Genomic DNA, 10,488 nt, shown 5'->3' on the forward strand with positions numbered 1-10,488 from the left:
TAATAACGCTTTATTTGAGTGAAGTACTTAATTGGAAGCACAGGCACTTATGGTGACACTGCATCCCTGGGACTGCCTGGAACTCCTGTCTCCAAGCAGGAATCTGACTCACACCAACTTTGATGCATCTCATCCTGAAGGCACAGTACTTCCACGTCTGCAATGTTCTCCTTGGCCGTATTTGATATAAATGTACATGCAAAACCATCAGGGATATATGCATATGACCTTATTTGCATTGCATCTTAACAGCACCAACTGGCTAACATCCAAACCTGCTAAAATGACAAAAACAAGTCAAACATTCAGCTGAAGCAGCAGATACAACCTCAAGCTACATCTAAAAACAAATATTGATTCTTATGATGCACACACATTATTCATTTAGTATTCATATTAGTATTTTTAAAATAGTAAAGAGAATCCACATGCCTACTGAGGCAGAAAAGGAGATCTTGGTTTTTTTATAAAAAATATATACTTTTATTTACCCCACAAATGTTAGAAACCCCAAGCAGCTGTCAGCAAAAAAAGTAGTACTGTATTTCACAAGTACATCAACAAATTCTTCCTTGGGTTTGGCACAGGGAGACAATTGTTTCTAACAGAAAGGACCAATTACTGGCTTGGCCAAGTGAATCTCCACCATAATTATGAATATACAATATATAATTAAAACATCTCCAGTATCAAAAAACCTTGTACATTTTCAAGTATACTAATAAAAGTTGCATTGCTTCAGAGTTATCTGGCAAAAAGGAGACCAGGAGGATATTTCCAGTTTCCCAGAACAATCACATGGCAACAGTAGTCTAAAGTATTCCAGAGTCAGTTTACAAAATACATAAACCAAATACAGATTTAACTTAGGCACTAGACCATTTTAAAGACAATGTTAAGGGTTTTACAGGCACAAGTTACAACATCTTCTAAGCAATCTCAAGAACTATACAGAAAATCAAATTCATATTCTCACATGAGAACCTCAGTTTCATGTTCTACAGCTTCAAACCATGGTGCCCCTAGGAAAAACAAACCCCAGTTTGGTAAAAAAAACATGCTCAACTTGCAACAGTATATTGCCAGAATAATTAACTACCTTGTAGAACTCAGAAGTTAATTTTCTCATCTTAGAGGCCACCAAAACAGTTCAAGGACAGCTCGCTGTAAATCCAACAGATTTCCCATCTCTTCTATTCATCAAGGAGCTATGGATTTTTTTAACTGCCCCTTCTCCAATAGGAAAAAAAAACCCACAGAATTTTCATTGTTACAGGAGCTCTTCTTTGGCCCACAAACCTTTTGGAGCAGTGAGAGTACCTCCTTCAACCCAGAATCCTCCCTTTTGTAGTGAAGTTACATCCAAGGGAGACAAGTGTCAGTATTGATCAGCCTCCACCAGCCTCACCACAGATTTTGGATGATGTTGAGACAAACAAGTCCATCAGCATAATTACAGTTGAATTAGAAAAGATGTAAGGAATACAAAAATAAATTTCTAGCAGTAATTCTGAGATTGATTATGCTGTTAAGAATTCATAAAGCTGTGAGGTATTTTCACTTCCATGAGCCAAAACAGCACTGTGCAATTTTTCAGTCCAAGAGTCCTTAATCTCTGCAGAAATCAGGACAATGGATTTAAAGCATCTTCCACATGATTAAACATATGATGGGAAAGTCTTGAACTTACAGTAATTTATTATACAAAAACATATAAAGATCTAATGCAAAGATTAGCTTCAAAGACTAACAAATCAATCTTCTTGACTGATTTATGTTCTCCAAAAGGAAGGTGTCAGAATGCCCTTTGGTAATGGAATTTCCTCTGCACGTAGACATTTCTAATGGAGAGAAAGACAAATAATAAAGATAAATAAACATGTATCTTAATTTGGCATCTTTTCTCAGGAATTGTGATGGCTCTTACTATACATTCAAAGCATTGCTAATAAAATGTGCCAGTTTAATTATCAAATGAAAGTACAACTTCAAAGCTGTCATATTTTAATATCATCTAAGTCAACATTCACAGAAAAACTTAAAAAATCAAGTATTTTACAGTTCTGCAAGCTTTATTAAGAAATATGCAGAATGCAATGTTAAACAAACACTACAGAGAGCAGTTCAAATTGTCACTTCCCCATGTATTTAATCAGGACAAGTGCTAAAAACAAGCAACTACTGATAAGAAACAGCTGTGACAGAAATGACTCAGCAGAATTCTCTTCAACCTGTACATCCCCTCTCACTGATCTTCCTTTATAACCAAAATACATTTTCATTGATAAAAATTAGGTGTGAGGTAAGAAAGCTGCGAGATGTTTGATATCATAACTATCATTAAGGTAATTTAGTAATTGAAAAGTTACAAAAGATGGGTTAGATCATAGAGAGAGGTCTGGTGGGTGGCAAGCAGTGCCGATCTCATTACCCAAATGATGCATATATTCAGTGATGGGAAAAAATAAAACCCAAACCAAAATACCTTAAAATTAAATGAACAAAAAAAACCCTAAAACTGCTTTACCTGCACAAAATTCTTCAAACGTGACAAACAGCCCATCTGGCCAGAGCTGGTCACAGCTTCAATTCTGCAGAAAAAATCAGCATGTTTCAAAGTCTATTCAGAAAGTGGGGTTTGATTCACAAGTGGGTGTGGGGGTGGATGGCAGGGATTGGAAAACATGGATGAGTCATTTCAGAGCGAACACCAACATTCCCAACCCCAGATATCATACCTTGGGATATAGGATTTCTGGATAAAGAACATTGTTTTCCAGAACTGAATCCCATACTGCTTCATCAGAGCATTGCCACACACCTGTGATACAGAAAGGCACAAAGTGCAGGTTACAGAATTGGGTTTCAGACTTGCATGACAGCTGCAATGAACCTGCTCCATACCAATCATAAAAGCATTATGCTTTATTCAGACATTTAAAGAAATACACCTACACTAAAACAAGCAAACCCTCTAAATGCTATTATTGCTAACACAATCACCTTCTTTCCTGCTATATGAATCTTGACATCCTTCATTTCACCCCAGTCTCCCTCCAAAAATAGTTCTCATTCCTACCACCACTTGCTGGGGCACACTGTGGTCATTTCCCCACTGTGATTACTGCTGTGTGCAGTGATTCATCAGTTTTCTCCATACAGTTTACAGGACAAATGTTCCTCTGACTTCACCATCCCTAACAGAATCCCCCATGGGGTATTTCACCTCCCACTTTCTCATCTGTACTTTTACAGTTCTTTAGAAGCATTTGAAGAACAGAGGAGCTGCTGGTGTTCAACAGTGTTTGTGTCCCCCGACTTCAGCCTTTAACATTGGCTCTTATTTAGCACAGGCCTATTATCTTAGGAGAAAGGATTAATATCCATCAGGCTCTGATCTTTTCAGCCTGAATAATCTATCCTGTTTAGCAACTAATTTGGCTGGAGCAGCCACAGGATCTCCTTGCTCAGTACAAACTGCCAAGTACTTAGAACATACCTTATATAAGACCATACAGCTATTTTTAATATACAGAATCAAATACAACAACAGAATTTGTGTTTATAAAAACTTCAGTTTTGAAAGCATTCAGCTCCAAAGCTGTATTTGCAAGAATGTGGAAATATTCATGTTCCTTTCTGAAGGAACAAGAACAAGTTAGAAAAACCTGCGGTGAATCTCGCCTCAGCAATCCCTTCAGAACCCAAAAGGGATGCAAGCTGGTGACATTTAACTACTAACAGTTATCCACACTACTTACTTCCAGGAAATCCAAAAGCAGCATAGCTGTCACATCTGCCAGAGGCTCCAGATTCAGTATCTGCGCAAGCCAGCGCCATCCATAGCTCAGACCATGAGGATGTGCCTACAAAGCAACAAAGAAGCTACTCAGCACTTGCTTTATGACTTGTAAATCACAATTATCAAAACAGACAGTTTTCTGATTGACTTTCTTCTTTATAAAATTTGACAAAAAACTTGATCATTGTGAAAACATAAAGGAAGTAGAAGTTCGCACCATTAATTACTTGGCATTGCTTTGTTCATCATGGTTATGAACATTTTCCTCCAAATATATCCTGAGCTAGTTGAAATTCAGCACACTTCAACTACAAAACAAGCTTCCAATACACTCAAGACAATACAATCCTAGCATAGTAACAAGGTTCTAAGTTTAATGCCACACACATACCCCTTGTTTGTTTCCATAAGGCCAGCGGAGCTGAATGATGGCAGCATAGAGACGAATCATTCCTGACATCCTTTTAAGAAAATGATCTTGTTCTTCCACTTTAGAATCATGAACTTCATATCCAAGCATCCTTAGCATGAGAAAACATTCTAGTTTTAGTACAGCAAAACACATTTCCTCGAGTCCCTGCAGCTCTCAGCTTACTTGAAGTCAACTCTACTGAGAATAGGGATTCTCCAAAAACATGCAAGAATTATTGTAAAGGCTGATCATTACCCTCTGGATCATATGTTCCATCATTTGGCGAAGCATTGGAACAGGTCACAGAGAAGCTGTGGCTGCCCCGTCCAAGAAAATGCTCAAGGACAGGCTGGATGGGGCTCTGAGCAACCTGGTCTAGAGGAAGGTGTCCCTGCCATGGCAGGAGGTTGGAACAAGATGGTTTTTACACACTTGTGAGTGAACCTCCAGAGTCAATGCCTATGTGCTTAGGGATGGGGGAAAGTGGAGTTCTCTCAAAACAATCTTCACCCTTGCAGGGTTCATGCAGAATAAATCCAGTAGTAAATTTACCTCTGATACTCTTCCATAGAAGTCCCTTCTTTCCAAGCAGGGTAAAACGGCACAGAATACGGGCACTTTTTGTGCAGATGAGCTAAAAAGATGTCTCCGACTCGAGGGTGTAATTCCCAGATTCCTGAGAGCACCACAGCAATTGGGAAAGCTGAATCATGGTGAAAAGATACTTCTCCTTCCCCATGTTTCTGGAGGGTAGAAAAGGAAAGTCAGCCACCACTCCTTCAACTAATTTCTCAGGCAAAAAAAAAAAAAAATCCTCATTTTTGTAGTTAGCCTTTACTAAAGAATCTGAACGTTTCCATGGCTATGAACCAAGGATAGAAAAGCTGATGAAGCCACATATCCTCAGCTCCCACAGAGGATGACAATAAACTGTAGCTCAGGATAGAAATATGGGATTAGCAAACACAGGCTTAAAAATGCAGGCTGCACAGATATTCTCAACCCAAAGAATCACTTTCAAATGTTCACAAATTAGTCACAGTTTTACTCCATATGCTGATTTTTGCATGCATTTGTTCCTGCAGGAAGAAAAGTTTCAAAGAGCCCAAATTTTGCAAATAAAGACAAGAGAAAAATACTGCCAACTTCGAAAAACAAACTTCATTTCTTGAGAGGTGCTAACAAGAAAGCAGGGACTGAAGTTTGCCTCTTTAATATTCTATGTTGGGGTTTTTGTCACCCAAATTCTGCCAAAATACAAAGTTTGGGCCTATATACAGTTTTGTCATATACCATAAATTAACTATCAAAGTATTTTCCACAACACTGCACTTACCTAGTTCAAAATATATAGGACATAAGCCTGAAATTTAAAAGAATTTTTCCTCCCAGAAGAAATAAAACAAGGGTTGGAAATTAAAGAGAAACTAAGTTTTTTCACTGCATTCATACAGGCAAACTGAACACCCAATGATTTTGTTCTTCATAGCTGATAATTCAGTGCCCAAAAGCATCTCCTAGAGCACTGGCTGCCTGTGCCACCCCAAAACAAGAGATTTCCTCACCACAAACTTCTCTGCAAGTTTGTAGCAAACAAACTCCAGCCCCTGTGGATGCTGAGTCACGGACACCGTTTGCCCTTCAGTCTGAACAGGCTTCCCAGACAGCAGGTTATTGATCTTGTCAAACACCTCTCTCAGCTTAGAGCCTGCAAATACATAAGGAATGTATGGAGACAGAAGATAAGGGAACAGCAGACAAGGCTTACCCAGACCCCATCAAGCTCACCAACACCAGACCCACAACCCAAAGGGCACCTTTGCTCCATCTATTTAACCAAACTTAATCCTGATGAAGAAATACGCTTTTGAGTGAAGAAACAGGCCTTCAAAACAAAAGCAAACCCGCATGCACAGATAGGCTGTATGCAGATCAGCTTTCTGCTACAGGAACACTTTATATGCTTGTGCCCTCATAAAAACTTTAAAGCAAAAGGAATTTCAGTGGGATTGAGCTCTTGGTGTTTTCCTGACCTGATATACTAGAGATCTGGCTCACAGGGATTGTTGCTGCTTTCTGCAAGTTGGTTTTTATCTTCTTCACCTGGAGAACAAACAAACAACTTTAAAATCTTTTCCTAACAGGTATATATCTATAAAAGTTTGGATGAGAAGAGTGGTAACAGCGGCTTCTACAATAGAGTTTGTTTTTTTTATTTTAAATGTAAAGTATCCTGTTTACCCTAGAAATTAAGATAATTTCTCTTCAACAGTATTAATAATTTGTTCATACCTCAGTGTTGCTTTTGCAGTTTCCAATTTCACTGAAAGCAGCAACACATTGCTCAGCAGCATCCTGAAGCTGCTGGTACCACTGCATGATACTTTCTTCTGTTTTAACCTTAAGTCCTGCAATTAAAAAAAAAAAAAAAAAAAAAAGATAAGAAAGACCTAAACCTCTAGTGAGAAAACTCATTTTAAAAAAATTGTAAGTCAAAGGAATAAAAAAGTTTTTTAAGAAAGCCTAACCAACCTTCCTTCTGCTGCTTTTCCCCTGACTGCTGTGCAGGGGCAGGAGTCTGACTGTTCATCTGCTCTTTTTTCTCTAACTCTTTCTGCTTTTGTTTCTTTTCCTCTTCGTCTTTCCTCTTCTTTTCTTCTAGAGCTGCAGTGATTTCCTGCTGCATGCTGGATATCAACCCTCGCATCTCCTGCAGGGCTCGTTCAGTGCTGGCCACATCTGCTTGAGTTGGGAACCCTTTCTGCCAAGAAACATGAGAGGTAACACAGCCTTAACCTTTGCTTCCAGTGTCAGAGGGCCAGCTGCCAGTGCAAGGAGCCTTTGAAGCACTTCAGATAATCTGGAAGCTAACTATGTATTTTATCCCCATCTCCTTTATTTGTACATAACATTGGTTATAGTATTTGTAAATAATCCAAATCCATGACTAAATCTCCTAAGATCCTGGGACAACAAAAATCAAGAGTACACTTGTACAAGTGCAAGACAACTCCAGTGCAAAGCTTTGACAGCTCCCTATGCGGAAAGCCAGCTGTGACAAACTGGAACACAGGATTAGCCTTATTAGTGCTTTACCTTTCAAGACTTGTATCCCATCCTAGAAAGAAAAAATGTCAAGGAAAGCCAGCTACTGCAGAAAAGCTTATGAGGAGAGGAGATTCGTAAGATGTTCAGTATTTAACAATTCATTAACCAGTCCACTGTCACAGAGGGAACCTTACAGCACCAAGAGTTTTCAGCAATTTAATTTGAATCTTTCCTGTGTAGAAGTTCTCATGCATTTTGATAAGCCATTTTCATGAGAACAGCTGAAGTGCCAGGGGAAAAAATTCCCCTTTGAAATGGGATGCTTTATAGGATGAATATCTAAAATCATTGCTGTGCTATCTTATTTGAGGGCTTCATGACAAGCTGCCTTTGAAGACAACTACAGGGCCCAAGTTAACAAATCCGGAGCCTGTACCTCGCTCGTGGTGCGGATGAGCCCTGACACCAGTCCACAGATCTGGTTGCCACGATTGCTGTATGCAGACAGATCAATTCTGGGCAAGTCTTTGTGCCTGTAGTTGGGATCAATCTGCTGGTTCAGCTGCAGCAGCTCCTCCTGGATGGAATAAAGGCGACGCAGTCGCTCCTGGCCCTCTTCCTTGCGCAAACGTTCCAGCTCTTCCTGGCGCTGCCTCTGCTGCTCTGCCTCACGCAATTTCAGGTTCAATATCTGGGGAGACAAAGACACAAGAGTCAAAAAATACCTCAATAACTCTAGTTGTACAGTTCCTTCCCAGTCTGATGGCTCCAGCTTTACAGGGCCTTCCTGTTCCTAGGACACAAAGTGCCTTTGCTGCATTTCCACACTGCAGCAGTGCCCAGGACAGCACCAGAAAAGCCATCCTTATTTCAGAGTGTCATGAAAATACAAATAAATCAATTGGTCTTTCCAGTTCCCACCCAGTAGTCATGGTCTTTTATGAAAGACAATTCTTAAGAGTCTCACACCTTTGCTCTATGTCGGTGTTCTTCCTTCAACTTCTCTTGCTGCCCCTGAGCCTCCTTTGAGCTACAACACACATAAAGACAGAAAAATGGTATTCAAGACATTCAGGAGACAAAACACAAACCAACACACAGGAAGTTATTCTTAAAACAAGCTAAAGGAACTTTAGCTATCACAAATGTTGTCTTTTCCTAACCACTGAAACCTCAACAATAGCCAGATATCTACTGGGACAGCTAAATTGTAACAGGACAGTTAATGTAAGACAAAGAGCAGGTGAAATTTCCAACCACAAGTAACCAGCATAGAATTGTCAGGAACAGAAATTAATCTGCACTTTGATTAAATGCTATGAAATTCTAGTGATACCAGAGGTAATCTCACCTCTTCTCCATTACTTCTTGCAACTCTTGGAATTCCTGATGCCGCTTCAGTTCCCTCAGTTCATCAAAGCGCTTCAGCTGCTCGCTGGCCTGGGCATAGGCTGCCCTCACCATCTGCTCCTGCTCCTCCTGCCGCTGTCTCAGCCTCTCCTGCATCACACAGGGGCACCAAAGGTAGTCACTGAACAATATGGACAGAAGAAAACACAAACTAAACTGCCCAACATTTATAACTTGCTGTCCTTGCACTGTTACCTCTGACTGTGGAGCTCTCCTGGGATTCACAGGCAGCCCCTCAATCATTTTTTCTTACCTTTGCTTTCAGCCTGTGCATCTCTTCATACATCCGAATGCAGCCTTCAACTTTTGCAACTTTAGATGACAGAACTGCTGGAACAACTTCTTGACTGAGGAGACTAAGATGATCATTTTCCTGCATGGTCAGCATAAAAGCAAAATTAGCAACTTAGAACGGGATCAGAAACTCATGGAGGAAAACAGAAAAAGCAAGTCTCCTAAATTATTATTTGCCCAGCTTCCTACCCTTCTGCCTCATAAAACAGAGTCAGAATACAGGTATATCTCTCAAAACTACAGAGAACCCAGTGTGGTTACTCATGGACTTTTACAACAGCCCTGACCCTCCTCTGTGACCTTATCTCTCCAAATGGACAAATCCTGTGCTGCTAATCCATAACACAACAGAGCTCCAACTATTTTCCTCAGCTATGGTGAACAATGGAGCTTGCTTTGGGTCTACTGTGAAACATTTTTTTCTACGAAAGTCTTGTTAATACTGATTTTATCATCAGCTGTTCATACTAAAATAATTTAAACTAAGGATGTTTTCTCCATAAATTTACAGAGCACAAGCCAGCCTTAAACTGACAATTTATGACAGTAAGCTAGGACTTTTTGGGGTTTTTTATCACAGCTGTTCCATAAACATGTGAATTATAAGCAGAAAGCTACCTTGGTCTCACTGGGCTCTGTAGATGAGGGTGGTGAAGAGCTCCGGTGGCTGCCAGGCGGGATTTTCTCGGCTGATGCCCGTTTTGGGAGCGGAGTGGATTGTTCGGGCGTGGAGGAGGGTGAGGCTTCCTGCGCTGCCTGCCCACTGAGGCTGTCCAGCACCCAGCCGCAGTACGGGGAGAGCTCCACGGGAGCCACGCATCCGTCCAAGGCCGCCTTGAGAGAAAACATTCTCCGTGAGTGCGGCACAGCCTGAATTTCAATAAAACTTTAACACACCACGAGCACATCCGCACAGTTAGTAGCTGCTTTACCATCGCAGCTCAGTATCCCATTTAACCCATTTTTTCCGCTGTCTTTCCAACACTTTTTCCGGACTATCCTACTTCCGCAGGACATCCGAACCCCCCTGGACCAGCCCCGCTCCCTGACCCCGCGCTGCCGAGCCTGGACCCGGTCTGGGGGTGTTTCAAGCCCTGAGTGTCACCGAGACGAGCTTTCGGTGTTTCCCAGCGCACTCACCTCATCCTCCTGCCAGTGGCTGCAGTAGCTCAGCCGGCCCTTGCTGGAGAGGCGCAGGGCCTCCAGGGTGTCGAAGCGGAGCTGCCAGGACTCCATGGCGCTGCAGCAGCGGCCCAGGGAATCCCTCCGGCCCCGCGCTCCCTCAGGGCCGGCCCGGCCCCGCCCCGCCCCTTCCGGGCCGCGCTCGCCTCGCGCCGGCGGGAGGGGCGGTGGCTGCCCCCTGCCGGAGAGGCGCGGCCCGGCCCGGCGCCGCGGGTTCGAGTCCCGCCCCCGGCAGCGGCGCGCTCGCGGGCCGGGAAACGGCCGCGGTTTCACCCATTTCCCATTAATTCTGTGCGTGCTCCCCGGAGCCGCCTTGTGCTGCTTAGCCCCTGTCGCAGAA

General features: G+C 42.0%; 1 protein-coding gene across 2 annotated transcripts; it reads right to left on the reverse strand.

The window, feature by feature from the left end:
- Nucleotides 1-463: 463 nt before the first annotated feature.
- GLE1 (GLE1 RNA export mediator) lies at nucleotides 464-10,256 on the reverse strand. 2 transcript variants are annotated; one of them, XM_021551302.3, is made up of 16 exons: nucleotides 10,107-10,256; nucleotides 9,585-9,800; nucleotides 8,926-9,045; nucleotides 8,614-8,762; nucleotides 8,232-8,292; nucleotides 7,699-7,953; nucleotides 6,747-6,975; nucleotides 6,507-6,622; nucleotides 6,248-6,317; nucleotides 5,780-5,922; nucleotides 4,767-4,957; nucleotides 4,194-4,323; nucleotides 3,762-3,866; nucleotides 2,739-2,821; nucleotides 2,528-2,591; nucleotides 464-1,841 (listed from the first exon to the last, which is right to left on the reverse strand). In XM_021551302.3, the coding sequence occupies exons 1-16, from the start codon at nucleotides 10,200-10,202 to the stop codon at nucleotides 1,773-1,775; spliced, it is 2,097 nt and encodes a 698-aa protein (XP_021406977.1). In that variant the 5' UTR covers nucleotides 10,203-10,256; the 3' UTR covers nucleotides 464-1,772. The 2 variants fall into 2 exon arrangements, with proteins under 2 accessions (XP_021406977.1, XP_021406976.1); XM_021551301.3 differs by having other exon boundaries at nucleotides 9,585-9,836.
- Between the last annotated feature and the right edge of the window lie 232 nt (nucleotides 10,257-10,488).

This window comes from Lonchura striata, chromosome 22 (genome assembly GCF_046129695.1).
Source record: "Lonchura striata isolate bLonStr1 chromosome 22, bLonStr1.mat, whole genome shotgun sequence".
NCBI classification, from domain to species: Eukaryota; Metazoa; Chordata; class Aves; order Passeriformes; family Estrildidae; genus Lonchura; species Lonchura striata.

Coding starts and splice junctions, on each gene's coding strand:
- GLE1 (XM_021551301.3), bottom strand. CDS start 10,202: ATGGAGTCCTGGCAGCTCCGCTTCGACACCCTGGAGGCCCTGCGCCTC. Junction 9,837..10,106: donor GCCACTGGCAGGAGGATGAG/GTGAGTGCGCTG, acceptor ATTGAAATTCAG/GCTGTGCCGCACTCACGGAG. Junction 2,822..3,761: donor TGCTTTTGGATTTCCTGGAA/GTAAGTAGTGTG, acceptor TCTGTATCACAG/GTGTGTGGCAATGCTCTGAT.